This window comes from Petromyzon marinus, assembly GCF_048934315.1.
Source record: "Petromyzon marinus isolate PM22_M1 ecotype Great Lakes invasive population chromosome 84 unlocalized genomic scaffold, UKy_Petmar_22M1.pri1.0 chr84_unloc.4, whole genome shotgun sequence".
In the NCBI taxonomy this organism is placed as follows: domain Eukaryota; kingdom Metazoa; phylum Chordata; class Hyperoartia; order Petromyzontiformes; family Petromyzontidae; genus Petromyzon; species Petromyzon marinus.
In genome coordinates, this window is record NW_027422641.1 from 1,226,171 (window position 1) to 1,247,511 (window position 21,341).

The 21,341-nt window shown below is 46.2% G+C and overlaps 1 protein-coding gene across 2 annotated transcripts in view; it reads right to left on the minus strand.

The window, feature by feature from the left end:
• LOC142908486 (ribonuclease inhibitor-like) overlaps positions 1–21,341 on the minus strand; it is a 223,359-nt gene that overhangs the window by 12,891 nt on the left and 189,127 nt on the right. The window contains exons 1-4 of one of the 2 annotated variants that reach the window (XM_076059196.1): positions 20,190–20,282; positions 19,172–19,267; positions 7,343–7,728; positions 1,943–3,617 (exon numbers count right to left, since the gene is read on the minus strand). In XM_076059196.1, coding sequence (XP_075915311.1) covers positions 1,943–3,617; positions 7,343–7,706 — 2,039 coding nt within the window. In that variant the 5' untranslated portion in view covers positions 7,707–7,728; positions 19,172–19,267; positions 20,190–20,282. Of the gene's footprint in view, positions 1–1,942; positions 3,618–7,342; positions 7,729–19,171; positions 19,268–20,189; positions 20,283–21,341 lie in introns of those variants that run through there. The other variant, XM_076059195.1, reaches the window with a different exon arrangement.

The window sequence follows — 21,341 nt, forward strand, 5'->3', positions numbered from 1 at the left end:
GAGCGAGTCGAGTGAAGCACAACGAGCGAGCCGTGGCGACATGGATACTGTAAAATATTGAGGACATGCTGAGAGTTGTAAATAAAACGGTGTTCAAAGAAAGACAAAAGTTGTCCGAGTGAAATCGAACACTACACATGTAAGGTCTAATAAATCTGAAAATCTAAATAGGCTCGAGGCTGGATGGTGCTTCTACCCAAGACTAACATGTATAACAACAGTTGTTGTAGCCTGCGGAGCTGCGTTATGGCAATGGAACAACATTCATCTCTATGCTCTACACCAACCCACACTGACAAGATTGGTGATGTCTGGTCAAATAACCCCCAAGACCTGCATGGTGTGGGAGTGCCTTATCCAGCAGTAGACTGACCAAAGGCTGTACTTGTACATGTGTAGGAGTGTGTGAGTTTATATGTACACTATGTGTACGTTTGTGTGTGTACATGTCTGTGTGTATATACGAGTGTCTTTGATTGTGTATTTATATGCGTTTAGGGGAATGGTGGGAAAGTCGTTGGCACATTACATTACAAACGAAGTGACCTGGGTTCAATATCCGTAAACAGCATCAGTGGTGAGTGATGAAAAAAATTCTGGTCCTGGAACTCCCGTAGGGTGACTCTGCCTTAAATGAGTACCTGGTGGTGTGTCAACATCAGCAATGGGGAGAGAAAGACAGCCAAGGACGGTGCTGGTCAGGGAAGTGCGATCAGCACTTGCCTCAAAAGTGTATGCAGGCTCCACGGGGAGATTGTCTTTGTGCTCTAAAGTGCAGTGTAATAGTGTGTGCTTGTTCCCTGTCACTGGCTTCACTTTCCCCACCAGTTTATATGGGCTACTTGGGGGATCATTGTCTCTTTAATGCTTTACAACTAAGATTAACACCCATTACCAATTAGCTGTCTCTGTAGTGGTGAGCACAATCACTGACCATGATCCACTGTGAACCAGGGGCTTGAATCGGACACGTGGATCAAACCGTTACCCTCACTCTCCACCGCAGTCGCAATCAGGGCTACATTTTCTCAGTATGGCCTAAGGTCACCTCACTCCCTGCATATAGTGTGAGGGCTATCATTATCGCTAATTAAATGTTGCTGAAGATGATGGAAAACTTTACAGCATCCATGAATATGCATAACTTTTTTTTCCTTTTGTACTTTAACGTACAGTGAGTGCAGCATTCACTGTGGACCCACCTACTCACTGTACATTTACTTACCCACTCACACTAATTCACTCATTCACCAACCCACTCACACACTAATTCACTCATTCACCAACCCACTTACACGCCACTCACATCCTCACTTAACTCCACATATTCACTCATCGATCCACCCACCAAGTCACCCACCAACTCAAGCAGGCACGCACTCACTCACCGAACCTCATCCCTCAGTGGATGAGTGGGAGTGGGTATGCGGCTGGAGAGTGAAGGTATGGGCAAGGGTGGGGGATGGGTTATGGAAAAAGTGAAGGCAGGTGCAGATTGGGGGTTAATGGGAGGTATCAAGGGAGGGGTGAGCGTGGCGTGCGGGGAGAGGAGTGAAGTGAGTGAGGACAATGATGGCAGTGGCAAGGTGAAGAATTTGTCAAAATTTGTGTTCATGCTTGGGCTACGCAAGACCGAGTGTTTACGTGAGAATGGAGTTACATTGTACTGTATGCACAGTTAATAAGTGAGGATTCTTATAGACAAAGATCTGCCGTATAGCCTTAACAGACTGCTGGGGAAAGTGCCGTTAGGGAGCACCTATGAAAGCCGGCATGGCATATGATGGAGTGGGTGGCCAGTATCACGCCCGGCTGCTTTTGTCTCCCAAGTAGCGATGTTTTACACACTGCACCTGGTGCTCAATTGAAACTGAGTTGATATCACGCACAATTATGCACACACAATTTGTGAAGTAGTGAATGCAAGGTGTGCCAGTCTTACACTAGATGTTTACATCTGTGCAGTCCACGCTGAAGCCTCTTCATTTCCTCGGTGCCGATGCCACAGCCGAACAGGTTGAGTGTCTCCACAGGTTCTTCTCGCTGCAGCAGGATCCAGGAGATGGCAGCGCAGTCTGGCAGGGACAGCCTTGTGAATGACAGGTCTATCTCAGTCATGGACCGAGTGACATCACTCAGGGACTTGCGGTCGTGCAGCTCGTGCACGCAGTGCAGGAGACTGTTGAGCCTGTGTTTGTCAACCATCCGATTCTTCATGCTGCGATTGAGCCACTCGATTATTTCCTTTTGATAATCTGCAGATGGAGGATCCAAGATACCCTCAAAGAACTTCCATGGAGTGCTTGATGCCAGTCCACAAAAAAACCTCTGAAACACATCAAACCTCCCATCTTTGCTGTCCTTAATAGCCTTGATGACGTCATTCACTGGCCATGTTGAATGTGACAGATGCAGAGCTATCGCTGCAAAGAATTCCTGCATTGTCAAGTGTGAAAATGAATAACAACTCCCTTGTTTAATGCCCTCACATGTGAACACTTTGTTGATGAATGTACTTCCTAGTTCAGAAGAACTAACAACAAACTCTTCTAGATCTTTTTGGCTGAACATCTGGATGTTTTGCTGAACCCCCTTCAGAGCCATATTGCCAAGAGACGATACAATTTCCTTGGCACAGCAGCTGCCACGTCCATGGTGTACTATGAGCCCAAACACGTATTGTGTGAAGAGGTCGGTCATTGATTTGAGGATAATCTCAGAATGTTCAGACTTTTGTAAATGTTCCTTCAGTGTAATGGCTGCTATATGGCAGAATGAAGGGTTCTGGGACAATGTATTCACTGTTTCATTTTCCTGCAGGAGCTTGAGTGCCCTTTCTGCTAGACTTCTATCTTGGTAAAATTTGTTAAAAAATGCTATTTTATCTTTGTTGGAAAACCCAGTGATTTCAACAGCTCGATCAACATTCACTTGACTCAGTTGTTCCATGGCAATGGGTCTGGTCGTTATCAAGACCGAGGCCTTGGGCAAGAGATTTCCATTCACTAGGGCAGCAATGATGGCTTCTACTGTTGCCGTCTTACGTGGATCAGTGCACGCATTGGCATAGTCAAGGCGCTTTCCAAACTCGTCCAACCCGTCCATAACAAAATGGGTTCTCTCTTGGTTTGCGAAAACCTCATCCGCTTTGTTTCCCAAACATGAGTGCAGCTTAGAAAACAGCTCTGCCAGTGACACCTCTCCAATATCATTTATCTCCCTGAACCTTATGAGCACGATGTGCTCAAAGCGTCGTGCAAATACTTTCTCACCTGACAGCAAGCTGTGCACAATGAATTTGCTCAACATGGTTTTACCGCTGCCTGGAGTCCCCACTACAATAACCAGTCGGGGGTGTGTTTTTTTTCCAATGTGATCAAAGAGCTTCTTGTAAGTAATCCCTTCTCTCTGTGCTCTCTTCATCAGCTCCTCGTGCTGCTTGCCTCTCGCTAGTAACTCGTGCTCCTTGGTTTCTTGATGGCGGTAGTAGGGAACCAGAATTGGCTTCACCATCCTCTCCAGCAAAAACACTGCAGGTTCTCCAGGTCGTGCGTCGTAGTTTCGTGTTAATGATGTCAGCTTCAGCAATAATTCTCTGAAATCATCACCAGGCTTATCTAAATGACACAAATAATTTAACGAGCAGATCAGTTTCACTTACAATAAAAAACATATTCCTATAGCAGACAAATATGTTTAAAATAAACTATGTAAAAAAAGCGTAGCGAATTCATTCACCATGGATAATGCAGCAACATCATGTACATCATGAATTATTGTGTGGAAGTTTTCACGATGTGTATTCTCCAAATGCAATTTTTATAAACACTGTACCTTTTGTAAAAAAATATGTTTTATCATAACAAAAATGCTACCACCATGTGTCTTGTTTGTTTTGCCTGTGAAAAAGATAGTACCACATTTAGCATTACCGTGTACATCAGCATCATCACAACCTAATTCTATCAATCTGTGTGTAAAATGCACTGCTTGCCTTATCCTACAATTATCGATTTTTTTTTTGTCTAGGATGTTGATTTTTTTTATATTTCACTGGTATTGGGGCTGTGTTTCCTCTCCCATCTCAAGCTGGCCTACATCACGTAGCACGGGGGCTACACTGGTGGAGTGCAGTACACCAGCCACGGTCCTAGCAGCAGAGAAGATGAAGTGCTGTCACTTCCACAAGAACAGACACATGAATCACAACACTCGTAGCATCCCACGTGATACATCGTAGGTTCACTTGAACTTCAACTAATCTGGCTACTGCATCATCAGCAAACACTGTGGCAGCCACTACATTGTGGAGAGTGTCGATTTCCAATGACAAATTTGCTCAACAACTTCCATCAGCTTTCCAAGGAAACATTGAACCCAGTCTCTCACCACTTGGGCAATGGTGACCATGAGTAGCCTGATCCCTCTGTATCTGATCTTATTTTAATTTCTCGGGAATCATATATTCGGAGTCATTATCTCCCGTGGACTTTTTTACAAATGACGAGGTCTACAAATTTGACGTTGAATCTGGAGTGAAGTATAACCAATCCAGTTTCAGTTTCATTTATTTTGTATAGCCCTGTGAGCCATTCGGCTCTTGAATCGGGTGCAACTGCAACAAACAAAACCAGGAACAAGAAACATCTTAAAGTGACTACGCGCAAACAGAAAAATCCAGGAAAAAACAGCAAAGTCTTCCGGAAAAAGCACCGTATATCAATGCTGTGTGCAAACATCCCAGTGGGATGCGAGCCAAACAATTACAACCATAAGACAATTTAGATTAAAGTTATCAGTCTAACTCTGTACTACAACAAATAAATATGGCTAAACCAAAACGTTTTAGAAATCACTAAAATAAAGCTATAAAAGCAATGTAACAGTGATCATAGGAACTAATTTAAATTTTACAATAAAAGATACACGTAACATGTACTACCAAACTTTGCAGCCATAGCTTTCTGCATGAGTCACTCCATAACAGCAGGAGTATCAGTAGGAGTATCAACATTTTTCAAGAGTTAAGAGGAGAGAGTAGGTTCCGTTTCATGAGTCAATGGCATTAAAAGGCGGGGTGTCATTAGAAATAGCAGTCATTTCTAGATTTAAAGCTTTCGTGACTGCAAGGATCCATATTCTGGTTCTATTCGGTAAAGTCACGTTAGTAAAAAATAAAACAACAAAAATCACGACGTTTCGGCCACAACACAAGCGGCCTTCATCAGGTGAAGGGACCAGGCTGTCTCGAGGACAGCGCTGGAGTGAAACACAGCCACGCTCAGACCGCGACCTTTAAGCTGTGTGCAAGGGAACAAGGTGCCTTGACAAAGGAATTAGCATAAAAATTAGCATTTGATTGGCCGACTTAGCATGATGAACGGTGTAGAGGTGGTTTACATGCGGGTGCACATTCCGGTTGGCGTGGGGGGGGAGGGGGAGTTTACCTATTGATGGTGTGAAAAAGGAATTTTTAAGAGCTGCGAAAGTTTGGGGTACCACTACTTGAAAAATATACTGTACCATTGAAAATTAGATTAATGTTTGGTTCGATTTACAACATCTTTCCAATGGTTGCTTAATTTGAAACCATCTTCTCGGTTGAAATTGTGTCTGTGTTTGTAGATCTGAATTGCCTCGTAAACAAATTTCTGATAAAAACCCGTGGGTTTGCAAAGAACCTTGGTATCGGAGAAAATTATATCGTGATCACCCACAGCGTTGTAACAGTGATCAGCTACGGCAGAATAATTCGTTCTGCCGTGTTTCAAATCTGATTTGTGCTCGCGAATTCGGTCAGAGACATGTCGCTTTGTCTCCCCGATATAGCAAGCACCGCAGGTAAAACTCAATTTGTAAACCCCGGGGTACTGTAAGTCAGGAATGACATCCTTCACGGATGGGATCAGATCACGAATTTTGTGTACTGTATTGAACCGGACCTGGATCTTGTGTTTGTTTAGAATTTTGGAAATCTTTTTAGTAACGCCTGCTATATATGGTAGTGTGATGGTTTTCACCGGAGTATCAAGTGGTTGTTTCTGTATGGAGGGAGAAACAGCTTGGCGGATGGTACGGTCAGAGTATCCATTCCTTTTGAGGGCCAGGTGTACATGTTTTAATTCACGGGTCAGGTGGTGTTGGTCCGAAATGCAATGAGCTCTTAAAAATTCCCTTTTCACACCATCAATAGGTAAACTCCCCCTCCGCGCCAACCGGCATGTGCACCCGCATGTACACCACCTCTACGCCGTTCATCATGCTAAGTCGGCCAATCAAATGCAAATTTTTATGCTAATTCCTTTGTCAAGGCACCTTGTTTCCTCGCACACAGCTTAAAGGTCGCGGTCTGAGCGTGGCTGTGTTTCACTCCAGCGCTGTCCTCGAGACAGCCTGGTCCCTTCACCTGATGAAGGCCACTTGTGTTGTGGCCGAAACGTCGTGATTTTTGTTGTTTTATTTTTTACCTACGTGACTTTACTGAATAGAACCAAAGAGAATAGCAGTCATAGCTAGTCAATATAAAAAAATTAGGAGTAAACAATGTCCACAAAGGAGGAGACATTATACTGAGAAGAGCAGATAGCCAAGGACCGAGCCACGTGGAACACCATATAATTGGGACTTCTGAACAGAAGGCAGTCCTTGCTTGCAAAAATAGGGCTCACTTTTAGAGGGGAAGCAGAAGCAATGGGGAAGTGTGAGAGATGCCTGCGTAGCCATGCCGATTCAATAGGATGGAGTGGTGTGTGGTATCCAAAGCAGCCCAAAAGTCAAGAACTAGAAGCAGCTTCCATAATTTAAGAGAGGTGGTCATTCACCCTCAATAGGGAAACAGTTTCAACGAAATGGCCTTGGTGGAATCCAGATTGTACCAAGTCATGGAGACCAAGGCAGCTGATGGGTTTGCTGCCATGGCCAAACATATTGGGCTTGACACTTGAAAGAGAGCTTCATAGCTCATTATATTCTTCCAGCTCAAATAAAATGCCTGTGTCTGAAGAGGTGAGAGAAAATCACCATGTTTAAGTCATTTGCAAGGAAAGGGAGGTGTAGGATAGGACAGAAATTCAGGAATGTTGGGGTACAGTGTGGATGCAATGTTTTGATACTGACACACATTTCCATTATCCATCCATCCTTTCCTCCAAATTTCTGATCCCTTGTACATACCCTGCTATGGAATGGAATATGAATGTCCTCCTCCTGAGAGGGATGTTGTTATGCAAGAGTGGTGCAGTTTGCGAATATCAAATGACAGTTCATATCAGTTCAAAGCAATTCCTTCGCTTAAACTTGCCAGAGACATGCGAATGGTTACGTGAAGTTTAGCATCACTCACGAGAAGCTGCTCCAGGGATGGCTTTACCCGCAGTTGTGCTCAGATCGACACCCATCACGTTGAGCTGCTGCTCATGCTGTGATATCCACTGACCCAAGAGAGGGATCTCGGATCTCAGTGGCACCAGCACATCTTTAAGGAATCTCATGCACACTTCTTCTCCATTGTTGAGCACCAGGTCAACCAGGTCCCGTGTTCGTGCCATGGGGTTATTCTCGCTTTTGAGGGACGCATATACACTGTCCAGGACTATCCCTGTTTGATAGGAATAGTCAAGCACTTCTGAAGACTTCGCCTGGAGGTATTTCTGCAGATTCACTTTGTTAGTTTTAATGCTCTCACATGCAGAAACTTTTGATGCCATCACGACAAATGCATCGAGTCACCTGAAGAAAATGAAAACAAATCATGTGTCACCTGTAAGCATAGTCGTGTAATTTTAGACAGGTACGGGAAAGAATAATAATTATAAAAATAAAATGTTGCTACTAAAATCTGAGAGGTCTCGGTTAGGTACAATTGTGACTTTAGGTATTTGATTGTGAATACATTGAGTTATTTAAATTGTAATGAAAGCTTAAAAATTGTCATTGGAATATATAGAAATACATACAATTGCATCGAAACACTTTAGGCATCTCAAAACACTCTTCAGTGCAAGCATTTGAACATTCACATGAACACAACACTACGATAAAGAAAAGTAAAATGTAAACCTAATTCAAAACACCACACAGGTTTAGCAGATTAAGCAGCTGCGTGACACCACGTGCTCACTGCCTCGACCATCGTGATGCCACGCAGACGGCAAATTGCGTTGTAATGTGCAATGATCGGGATAGCGTCACCTCTAGTTGAGTGACGATTAGAGGGTGGGAGCCAGGTTTGATCTTGGGTAGTCCCTATGTAGTGGGCACTCCCATGCTCTCAATGTATGGGTAGAGGGTGCTCTGAGGTTGTCTAGCAGTGGTATGACGTCACATACCGCGCTCCCAGCAGCGGCTGGCGGGGCCATTTGTGAGGGGGCCGGGGGAGCCGACGGAGGGAGCCGATGGAGCCAGGAGGCCGACGGGGCGGGGGAGCCGGGGGGGGGGGGCGACGGAGCCGGGGGGAGGGGGGGGCGACAGCGCGGGCAGAGGGAGCCGACACTGACTTTCTCATACATCATACACTGACTCATTCACGTCATGCACTGACTCACTCACACATCATGCACTGACTCACTCACACATCATGCACTGACTCGCTCACACATCATGCACTGACTCGCTCATCATGCGCTTACTCACTCACACATCATACACTCGAACAACCACTGACCCATTCACTCATCATACACAGGTTCACTCATCGTGTGCTGGCTCACTCGCACATCATACACTCACTCTGCCGCTGACTCGCTCACACATCATACACTGACTCACTCATCATGCGCTGGCTCACACATCATGTACTCGCTCAACCTAATACTGACTCGATCATCATACGCTGACTCACACATCATACGTTGACTCGCACATCATACACTCACTCACGCTGCTGCTGACTCACTCACACATCATACACTGGGAGTGTCGTGCTGCCAGCTATGGCTGCAGGTTTTGTCGTACATGTTATGTTTATCGTTTGTTAATTTTAAAATCACAGTTCCTATGATTACTGCTGTTACATTGTTTTTGTAGCTTTATTTTGGTCTGGTTGTGGTTCAATAGTTTTCTGCAATGTAGATTCATATTTTGTTTGTTGCGTTTGCACCCGACTTAAGAGCCGCATGGCTCACAGGGCTATACCTAATAAATTAAACTTGAATACGCTTCACAGAAATGAGTAAACATTACCTTTTGTGGAGGTAGTGTGTTTGTGTGGGGAAGCCAAAACTTAAAGTACACACATGAGGCAACGTCAATGTTACTGTAATGTTCATTATGTTAAATAAATCACTTATACAGGACAGCAGTGGTCCAGGTGTCTGTGCAACCACCTTCCTATGCCTTTGAATCTCCACTTGCACTGTCTCTTAGAAATTCTTCAAAATTAGCGGCACGTTACATCATAATCAGCAGCCATTGTCTCTCTACCGCTGGATGAACGCCTCCCTATATTTGTTTAACGTGAGAAATTGATGAAGAAAATTCTTAATTTAACATTTTTTATTAGTATCAATAATAACGAAGCATCTGGTCAGTGAGTATGCACCACGTGCATTTACAACAGCATGCAGAGCATGAGACTATAACGAGTTTTGTACATCATGTTTGTAAACCCAAGTAATCCATTCTTTAGTATGAGATATTTATACATTTAACTCTTTGTGTATTGAGCTGTGTGTATTGCATTGCTGCAAACTAAATATCTATACTGTACATATACAGGCCGGTCTGACTTAACCAGCGTTCTTTCTACAAGAAGGTGCTATAACAAGCAATATTAATTTATCCCTGGGGTGTCACTATATACGTATGATTTTATGAGTAGTCAAATAGTACGAGGAGATAATGCAATAGGGAGAAGGGGGTGAGGGCGTGGGCTTAGTCGCTTTTTCTCTCATACAGCACACATCTCCACAGGAAATGAAAAAAATAACACCTGGCAAATGGACATACATTGATGTTTACGCCCAAGGCGCAACAACTCTATTGGTTTCACTATCGTGCAGCTCCACGCTACACACAGCAGACGCGTGCTCCCTACAGAGGATAAACTGTCGAGCGTCTTCTACGCCGACAGAACGAGCTTCAACACAAACATCCCCCATGTAGCTCCACAGACTGGTGGGTCAAGTGCTGTTAGTGAGCCCCTTTGAAGACCTGCACGCAAAGTGGGGTAGAAATGGCCAGCACCACACCTGGCCACGTTTGTCTCATAGGTTATACTGATTACCCATTGTACCAGGCACTCATTTAATGCAGACACAACCTAGAGGACCCAAAACCAGTGTAGATATCACGTGCTATTGATAACTGTGGCTGAGTTTGTTGTGCAGCATGGCTCGCCACAAACACACATAGGCGATGTACACAAACATACAAGATACAAATGAGAAAAATCTCCCATATCGTTTTTTACATTATTGGGATTAGTTCTGCTAGCGAGCACCTAAGAAGGCCAGTACGACACATGAAGGGGTGGATACATAAACACAATAACAATAAAAGCCATTCGCCACTCAAAATTGGTGACGTCAAAAAAGTGTTTGTGCCAGGCTAAGTGCACATTGAGGTCATGTGGACTGCCGAAGGCTCATGGGCAGTAGGTTACAGGATAGATAAAGGTGTCATGGGTTGAGTGACAGGGATGACTGGCAGATCTACCACCTGTGCTCCCTACTGTTCCACCTTGCTGCATTTTACTCATTCTGCACTCCGCTCGTTGTTGTGAGCATCACTCCTCCGCCCTCCGTTATTGCTGGAGGCGGACATCCTTCACAAAACTCCTCCAGAGACGCTGATCTTGAAACCACTGGTCGAGCTGTTGGCAAGCCCAAACAGCTCCACCATCCTTCTGTTACACTGCAGTCAAACTCTTGCCTATAGCGATAAGCCCCTTATATCTGGACAAACAGAAGCTGTTTGGGTACACAGTGACTGGGCATTTGGGCTACATGACCCAGCCAATGCTGCCTCACCTGCCTTAGTATCTCACTGATGGGCATTTGTCCAGATCATTCAAGGATCTAAGCTGCTCACATAATCTAGTTTGTTAAGCCCACGGTGGATCGTAGACAACTTGAATATGCAAAACCAGTGTGGATGTTCCTTTAAAAGGGATCCAAATTTCTCAAATGTAGAGAAGGGAGGGGATATCTGGCTGAGAAGACCCAGAGCTTTACATGGAGCGACAGGCAATGTAGCATTCACAGTGTGTTACGCAGCTGAGATAATTATGTTCAACCGATTCGGAGCATGACCTCTGCTGCCAAACTGGAGCTAGTCACATGCACCCTTTCCAGGTATGGAAAATTGTTCTGCTCTGTCCAAAACTGCCCCACTGCTCATGGGGAGTGGAGGGATGGGAGAATACGATGACAGAATACCCAGGCAGGTGCTTTGTTTTATGTGGGGATGAACGTAAACCCCATTTCTTAGTAGTACTCTCGAAGTTCAACAAAAGCTTCTCCAGCTCATACTGGATATAATTCTTATGGTGGGGATGGTTGTAATGTGGAGGTGGGCAGTGGTAATGCACGCTCCTGTCTAATGAGGAACCAACAGTTTGGGACAATTTCAAGATTATGTAAACAACGCCGCCAAGACCAGCCCAACAACCTGTTGCAATATTGGAAATGAATGGATTAGTGATTAAACGTGGTGTTTAATTGAAAAACGAACGTAAAAACTGCTACAAGGGCCTAAGAAGGCAATGCAAAACTCAGATCTGGCATGAACAGAGGGGGCCTGATGGAAAAGCTGCAGCAGTTGAATAATAACTCTCAGTCAAATAAAGGATGACTTTGCAAACTTCAGTCAGCTCAGGGGAGCCTACTTTAATATTTCCTGCGCAATTACAAATGCCAGTGGCAAGCTCCTCAGCAGTTGAAGGCGGAAACTAGCATGCTAGAAGTAATTATGCTCCCAAATGCAGAATCGCTCTTCGTCATATCCCTTTGAAGAGCTCATGCAAGCCACAGCAACCAAAGAACCTACACCTTCTGCATTGAGCCATTTGAGTATAAAGTGAGAGGTACCCTAAGAAAAATGAAAGAAATCACTAGTATCCAACACTTGCAATATCAGAGCAGAAATGCTGACACCCAGAGGCTCAACTATCATCACATGGGTGAGTAAGATCTTTTAACACACGTGGAGGGCAGGCTTGAAACCAGCTTTCAATGATGCAGCCTTTTTGGTTGGACTGCAGGCAGTCTTACTCGTGCCGTGTCAGTCATAGAAGTTGTTGGACCATACTTATATTTGCCTCAAGCAAGTCTTGACGAACAAAGTGGGGTATAATCTGCTGAGTAGTGTAGTGGAGGCTGTGAAATGAGAAATAATCAATTAGAGTGCCTTTAAAAAGAGCCTCTGTCAAGGTGATGTGCACATCAGTGAGATACAATCATCATTGGGAACAAGGAGGTGTACATTCAGCCTACATTTCTAAAGAGAGAACATAAAGTGATGATCACAGGAGAAATCTGTGGATGGTAAGTGACAGGCCCAAATAATTGCATCAAAAGAAAAGGGAATGAGTGACCTCCGAATGAGTAAAGGTTGATTAGAAGTTCCAACAGGAAGCCTTGGTTGCTGGGCGGAGAATGAGTGAAGGGGAGTAAAGCGAGATGGTAGGGACGATATAGGAGAACATTGGGAGGGGAATAAGATGATGGGAGAGGCAAGCAGGAGCGTGTCCATGGTGGAACTTGAAGACAGCAAAGGGGATATTGTGCTTGATGCATAAATTAATCGGATACCAGTGGAGGGATCAAACACGATCACAGCTTTACCAATTAAAAACCAGGCAACAGAAACAAACATGAGTACAGTATTACCAAAGACAAGACTGTCACACTATATAAAGTCCCACTAATTTCATGGATCGTTATTAAACAAAGGTGTCGCTTTAATCGACATTGTGAACTCGGGATGTTACGGGACAATGAGTCCCATAGGCAACGCCACGGGCTGAAGGGCACAGTGAGGGCTATCACTCCCTCGACTGACTGTGCGCGAGTAACAGACTTCAGCCTCTATTGACGATCTCTGTGAACAGGGAGGTGGAAGCCAATAGAGTTCATGTCAACAACAAAAACCGTGACCTTTAAAGAGACAATGCTCCTGTTAAAGTACGATTGACAGTACATTACCATTTTTACATGCTTCAGAGTACTATACCCATTTTAGAAGCAGCGTTGCTTTGTAGATTGATTTTGTTACTGATGGAGATAGTAAAAAAAGCATGTGGCAAGATGAGACGTTCATTCGAATCCGTGTTCTCAATGTCCTAGCCCCTTGGCATAGCCCCTAGGCTCAAGCACAAGACACTGATACTATTTTACTCAACACCCACCTCTATAACCCCCCTAATCGCTCCCCCTCAATCCCGCTATCTCCCCCTCCCCCCATCGCGATGTTATTTATCTTCCAAAAAAACTTCTTCGATAACACCGCTTTGAAATGAAATGTTTATAGTAAGAGACGATTCAGGCAATGGCCCTTTTGTCACAGCACTTCAGTCTACTCGACTTGTGACATCGGCACCACCCATGAGGAGGCCGCATTTGTTGCACTCCAAGATGGCTTGGTGAACGCCCCTCCCCTCCACTACCCCGACTTTTCCTTGCCGTTTGTCCTTGATACAGATGCTAGTAACACTGGCATTGGAGCTGTTCTGTCTCTAGTTGTCAATGGCATCGAGAGTGTTATCGCATAAGGAAGCAGAGTGCTGTCTCCGGCTGAACAGCGGTACTGTGTCACACGCTGATAACTGTTAGCTATCGTGTTTTTCTTGCAACAGTATCTTCCATATTTGTATGGGAGAGACTTTGAGGTGCGCTCGGACCACGCGGTGCTGCAGTACGCGCTGCAGGTTGACCAGCCATCTGGCGAACTTTCACGCTGGTTGGAGGTCCTCCGTGACTACTCTTTTCAGGTTACCTATCGCAAAGGCTCCCATCACACGAACGCGGACGCCCTCTCGCGATTACCCACGAACGAGAGTTGCGCAAGTTTTTCGGGCTCCGGTCGCTGTAAGCCGCGCAACGAACACTCGCCCCCTACCCTTACGGCATCGGCCGAGGTTGTAACATCTGAGGGAGCTGGGGATCCAGTGGCGCGTGATGCTGTCATTGGATTGGACCACGAAGAATGGGGGCGCCTCCAGGTTGAGGACGCTTCCCTGCTTAAATTGCGATGCGGAGTCAGAGAGACTGATGGGGGAGAGGATCGATGGGGTGTCGCCTCTTTCATTCTCAGAGGTGGATTGCTCATGCATTGGGACGGAGAGATGCGATGTTCCAACATTGTTGTGCCCACCGCCCTGCGGGGTAAGGTCATTTGGGCGGTGCACGAGCGTCTGTTGCACTTGGGTGTGCATAAACTAGCATTGGCCACACGTAAGTCGGATTTCTTCTGGCCTGGCATGGCTGAGGATGCTGCTAATTTGTTGAAGGGGTGTGTGCAGTACACGCGGTAGAAGCCGCTCGTGGGAATAAATATTTTCTGGTGGGAGTCGAGTATTTCTCATGATGGCCTGTGGCCTGGCCGCTTCCCAAACAGTTGGCGGCAAAGATCACTGAGGCATTCCTCAATGGCTATGTAATTGTAGTGGCATGGTTGAACATGATCGCCACTAATCATAGCCGGCAGTACTAGCTTGTGTCAGTAGGGAGTAGAGGGGAGGCTGAACCTGCTGGATTAATGATGACGGGCCGTTGGCCAAGGCAATCCCTAGGGGAGCATCGTGACCAACGGTCGGGACCCCAGATCCCGGGAAGGGGGCTGGGGAGATGATGTCATTCTCCAGACCCTCGGAGACGGTCCTAGAAGGAAGGCGTGGCCAGGGGCGGAGTGAGCCAGGAGCCTATATATAAGTCAGGTCCCTGAGCGGTCCCAGCAGTTGTTGTCCGGCCGAAGACTGAAGAGCATCCTGGAGCCCTGAAGAGTAGAGCCCAATGGGCAGAGCCGAACCCCTGGCTAGGGTCGGCTCGAGCTTGTACCAGTGAAAGCTCCAGCTGATAACCAGTGAAGACTCAAGCGAAGACTCAAGCCCCAGCAGTATAGATGTCGTGATAGCCAGTGAGAGGCAAGCTAGTCTGGAGGGACTACCTCCATAGAGTATCGGGTGAAAGGGGCCATTACCCCATTGTGTAATAACCTGTTAATGTTATAATAAATGTGTTGCCTCAGAGTAAGCTTCCTCCAGTTTATTACCCACTACATAATGGACAAGAGTGCTCCCGAACGTCTTCTGAACAATCAGGGCAAAACATTTTCTTCAAAATTATTGCAAGAGGTGTGCATTAGTTGTGAACCAAGAAAGTACGCATGTCACCGCACAATCCGCAGATGGATGGTATGGTTGAGGTGGCTGCACAGAACTCTGACCTCCATGTTGAGTCATCAGGTCAGCGAGAACACGACCCCCTGATTCATGTTCAGTTACAAGCCGCACCCAACAAGGCTAAATCTTAAATCTCTGACTCCGTGTGCTGTACCCTTCAAAAGCATTCAGAAGTGCGGGAGACTTCCAGGGTAAATTCTGATTCGTGCCGATTGGCCAATGAATGGCTGAGGGGCTTCCGTACTTCAAAAACATGAATGGGCACCTGGGGACAGAGCTTGGTTGCACTGTCCACAGGTACCGGTGGGTACATCGCCCAAATTGCTCAAACCCTGGAGAGGGCTGGTTGATGTGATTCGGGTCATTCGACCGCAGTGTGTCCAGATCCGCTTGGGGCGGCGGAGTTGATTTGTACACTCCTCTTGCCCTAAGCCCTTTATTGCTCCCTGTGAGTTTGTTCCATCTCCACACTGTGGGCGCCGAGGGACAGATGTGTCCGGCGAGCTGGCATGTGTGCACGTTGAGGTTGGTCCTCAGCGGAGTCGTGTGCTTCCTCCCTCAGGTGCCGCGCGCCTGATGTCCCCCGAGCCGCCGCCTGCGCTGTCTTCACTTGATTCGAGAGAGGAGAACCCGTCGACCCGGCCTACTGCTCTTCGTGAGGAGCCGGATTCGACTGGACAGTTGCATATTCCCCCTGGGACCTCCAGGGAGAGTGAGCCCACCTCCACTGGAGGCCCAGCCACGAGGACTCGCTCAAAAACTCTTCGGATTTTGTGACACCCATGCACACACACTCCCACACCATCAGTTGCTTGTCACACTCAGTAGGCCATATCGGTTATTGGCTGAACCTAGCCTTTGTTGTGCTTATGGGTATTGTTACACGGTGAGGATGGGAGTTGTTGGTGATGGAGGGGATTCCGTGCATTCGCGTTTTATATTTTCTCGTGTTGTTCTGTACATTTGCAGCTAGTGTATATATTGTATAGGTGGGCTTGGTTATTTATATGCTATTTGTTATTGTTATTGAGGCACACATAGCGTTTAGTCACTTTTACTCGCTTTTTTCACCTTATTCACTTAAGCAACCATTGGAAAGATGTTCTAAATCATACCAAACATTAAACTAATTTTCAATGGTATTTATCCAAATAGTGATATACCAAACTTTCATAGAAGCTTATTTCACTTCACACCTACATTTGTAAACTCCCCCCCCCGCCCCATGCCGGTCCTCTACGTTCCAATTCACACCCCCTCCCCCCCTCCGTGCCGGTCCTCTTGTGCGTTACGGTCATTTTATGCTAATTCCTTTGTCAAAGCATTTTGTTTCCTCCCACACAGCTTAAAAGGACGCGACCTGGGATGGACTGTCTTCACTCTAACGCTGTCCTCATGACAGTACGGTCCCCTTCACCTGATGAAGGCCACTTGTGTTGTGGAAGAAACGTCATGATTTTTGTTGTTTTATTTTTTACCTACGTGACTTTACCGAATAGAACCAAAGAGTATGGATCCTTGCAGTCACGAAAGCTTCAAATCTAGAACTTATTCACTTGGTTAGTTTTAAGGGGGAGTTGACAGCCAGGACGGCTGAATGCTACGAATGGGGGGGGGGGGGGTAATGTAGTGACATCGGGAATGCCACTGTGTAGTGCCGGCCTGAGAGGCACGGCGTGCGATGTAATTACATCACCGACACCCCATATATGTGGGTGTAGTACCAGCCCTAGTGGGGCTTGGTGAGCGCTGAGTCATGGCGCTGAGTGGCACCACGTGTGGCGTGCAGTGCTGTTCTCTATAGGAGGGGTGTGAAAGTGTCAACCATGAATGAGGTTAATGTGGGCCATTGCACTCTGGTTGACCCTGGAAGGTACATGACGGGTAAAGTCTACACAGGGGCCCCAAGTTGGGGCTAGTGGGTAGTCACGTATCAGGGCGAGATCTTGCAATAGGAATCGAGAAGGTAGTCGTGGCCAAGGGCAGAGCCGGCCACGACTAGTGAGCATATAAACCGGGTCCCCAGAGGGACCGGGGTTCAGCTTTGCTGTTGTCTTCTGAAAGATCTACATTCAACGTCCGTGAAGAGTCACCAACACATGGGCAGGACTCAAGCTGGAGTCCTGCTCATTGTAGCTATCCCAGAGTGTTAGCGCAGATAGCCTGGTGGTCCACCACCATAGGTTGTTATCTGGTAAAAGGGAAGTTACCCCTTCGTGTTGGTATAAATAAATTTGTTGCCTCCAAAGAGTATGTCTGCGACTCAATTTAACCGACTACACAATGGTGCAAAGGTCAGTAAAGTTTCCGAGGCCACCAGGGGCTGTACCAGTATACCACATCAGATTAACAAGGGGCTCAGTGGTGGCAACAAGTTATCCCCTTCGCCTGGAATGCAGGAGGTCGTCGGTTCGATTCCAACCCCGACGCCTGGATATTTGGAGTTTGCATATTCTCCCCGTGGTGGCGTGGGTTTTTCTCTGGATCCTCGAGTTTTTTTCCCTCCACATTTAGAAATATGCGTTTACAGTATTTGGCTGCTACAAATTTCCACGTGATAAGCCACTTCGTTGAGCTACGATTTGTGGCCAGGTTGCTTTTGAAAAACAGCTATATAGCTCAGTGGACCTTACTTGGTACAATAAAATAAAAATCTGCCGATTCCTGGAGTTATACTATAGGAAGGCCTGGGTACCCAAGGGACCAGGTTACAGCATCTGTCAGTTCAATGAAAAATCTAATAGCTTAGTGAACTTTGCCTGGTTCATAAAATATTTTGTTAGTGTTTAACCTCACGTGACAAACAATAAATCCAACAAACACACCCAGTGCTGAAATGCACTGAAAAACAGTAAATGTACCAGAATGAAGCAGTACACATCTTGTCAAGTTGTATTTATGCAACAAAGAAAACTAAAGAAAAATAACCAAATCCACATTAGATGTGGATGTGATCATAAAGTAAAGCACTTCTGGATAATGGGCACCCTATGCCCTGTCGGTCGTGTTGATTTTTTACCATATTTCACCATGCTGACTAGTGCGGGTTGGTGAAGCGAGGGGGGCAGAACTGATTCATTTGTCACTCGCCTCTGGATTTAGTCCATGGGTGTGTAGTGATGTGCGCTAAACACTGTGCAATTGGACGACCCCACATGCCCTGGGCACCCTTTCGCATGAGATATTCAAACTCAATCTATTTTGCAGGTGAAATATTTCTGAAATAAAAATGCAATGAAGGAAAACAGAGAAACTGCCATGACACGGTGCACAGGTGTGAATTAATATATTATAATAATCAGTCACACGACTGACCATACAAGGCAAGCACACCATGGTGGTGTTTCCCAGCGCCTATCTCGTGACTCGGTATGGGAATCGCTGCGGCGGTGTCCGCTTGTGCAGCTCCATGCGACCCACAGCAGACGCGCGCTCCCTACAGAGGATCCACGGTCGTGCGTCGTCTACACCTACAGCACGAGCTCCAACACAAACATCCCCCATGGAGCTCCACAGACTGGTGGGGCAAGTGCTGTTATTGAGCTCCTATGAAGGCTGGCATAGTACACGAAATGGTAAGTGGTCAGAACCACGCCGGACCGCCTTTGTCTCCCCAATGTGTGATGTTTACACACCGCCCCAGATACTAATTTGCGTTACACACACATTTACCTCCCTACCCCCCACCGCACACACACTCACACACTACACCATTTTCCACACACACACATTTAAGCACCAATCAAAAATCCCCCGTGTATCCTACACAGGTGGTTTATATTCTGGACCACACCACCCACCGTCCCCCATGCACCACGAACTCCCCACACTCACCCACGCTGTGAAGTGTCGAGTCGCCCCGCGTCTCTCGCCCCTGACGCGGCCCAGTTCCCCGTGTAGCCTCCTCTCCCGTGCTCTCAGCCTCTGGCCCTGACGCAGCAGAAAGGAGAGGGGTGGAGGGGTGACGGGAGGAGTGAAAGGAGCGTTGAGGGGAGGGTTGGGGGGAGGATCGGTGGGAGGGGTGGGAGGGGTGGGGTGGGGTGGGTGGGGTGGGGTGGGTGGGTGGGGTGGGGTGGGTGGGTGAGGTGGGGATGGGTGGGGATGGGTGGGGATGGGTGGGATGGGTGGGTGGGGTGGGTGGGGTGGGTGGGGTGCCCCTTGCTTTCTTCCGCCCCTCCCCCCACCTCTACTACTTATTTTAAGCCTCTGTCTGTTCATCCCTCCGGCCCCTTTTTTCTTGCTTCTCTGTCCGTCTTTCCTCTTCTTACCTCTTGTGTCCCTGTATATGTATTTCTGCTATCTTATACCTCGTATTTGTTCACTCTGTCTATGCTGGTATGTTCAACCCAGAGGATGAACACGAAATTTAGCACTCTTCTGAAATTCGTGGTCTGCCAGGCAGGTGTCTAACTGTGTCGTTGGCCGACTGGTTTTGCATCACGTAAATTTTTCTTAGGTTTTTTGAATTCTCGTCTCTCATCTTCTTGTTGTATTTACCTCCGTGCAGTTTAACGCTCTCTATGTGTTGCGCTGATGTCACCCTATGTGCTATTTGTTTTTACACCTGATGAAGATCGCTTGTGTTGCGGTCGAAACGTCGTGATTGATTTATTTTAATATAATTTTATGGTATTTCTACATACGTGACTTTACCGAAAAAACCAATGAGTTAATCAATGGTTCTCTGTGTGAGTGAGTCTATGTGTCTCCATGTGAGTGAGCCTATGGCTCTGTGTCAGTGAGACTTTGGCTCTCTGTGTGAGTGTACTCTGTGAGTGAGTCTATGGCTCTCTGTGGGAGTAAGTGGGTCTCTAAGGCCACAACCATCTTGCCCCCTGCCCAGTGCGTCCACCTGGTTGAGCTGCAGGAGTCTATTGTCCACCGCTCCAGACCGCACAGATATCCGACGTCCACCTCCAGCACAGACACCAGCAGATTCTTAAACCTGGTTGTGGAAGTAAGGACACGAGAGGGGTAATAGTCAACCACCATTACCACCATCAATACCACCATTACAACCACCAAAATCACCGCTATCGTTAACACCACCATCAATATCACCACCTCCACCACAACGATCACTATCAAAATCACAATACTCTTTGGTTCTTTAGGTAAAGTCACGTAGGTAGAAAAAAATAATAGATCACGACGTTTCGATCGCAACACAAGCAACCATCATCAGGTGAAAAAATATAGCGAGAAAGCTGCTGAAACACAAAGTTATATTGGCTTGAGATAAGCTCAGCCCAAGGGTAAGTGGGCGGGGCTAGAGGTAGAATTTGCATGTAAATACAACACCACATCGTGGAAAAGGAAAGAGAGACACAGACACCGAGAGACATCCACACACAGAGAGAGGCACACACAAAGAGACACACGAGAGACGCATATAGAGAAAAACACACCGGCAGAGAGAGACACCCACACAGACAGATGCAGAGAGAGATAGACACAGAGGGAATTACATAATTGCCCATGAATTACTATGGTGTGACAATGCCAATTACCAATGTCAAAGGGAACATCAATGAATGGTAAATGTGGGGTAATATCCCCAGAAGAGCATGTAGACTACATTAAAAAATAAAATAATCAATCAATATAATATCACATATGGGTTCAGTTTAAAGTTTACTTATGACAAATAATACTGAAATAATTGTGCTCCATAGATTATCTTAATGGTCAAGTTACATAACCATCACGGAATCACTTAAGCTGACCATTTAAAAAGACATTAATTGCAAGATGTTGAGCAAAGGAAATTGTTTGGAAGTTCATCTCACACTAAGTACATGTTACTATAAATCTAAATCTGCATAGTTCTCGATCAGAAAAGTCGCAAACATGTTTTACCACAAGCAAGGAGTTCGGTGTAAAGCTGTTAAGCAAATTAACCACTGCACACGGTTGTAAAGCTCTCTGCCTCAAAGACAGCACTCTACCAAGTGTCGCGACGCAGCTGCGGATGCCGCATGACAATAGGCGGAGTGAGTGAATC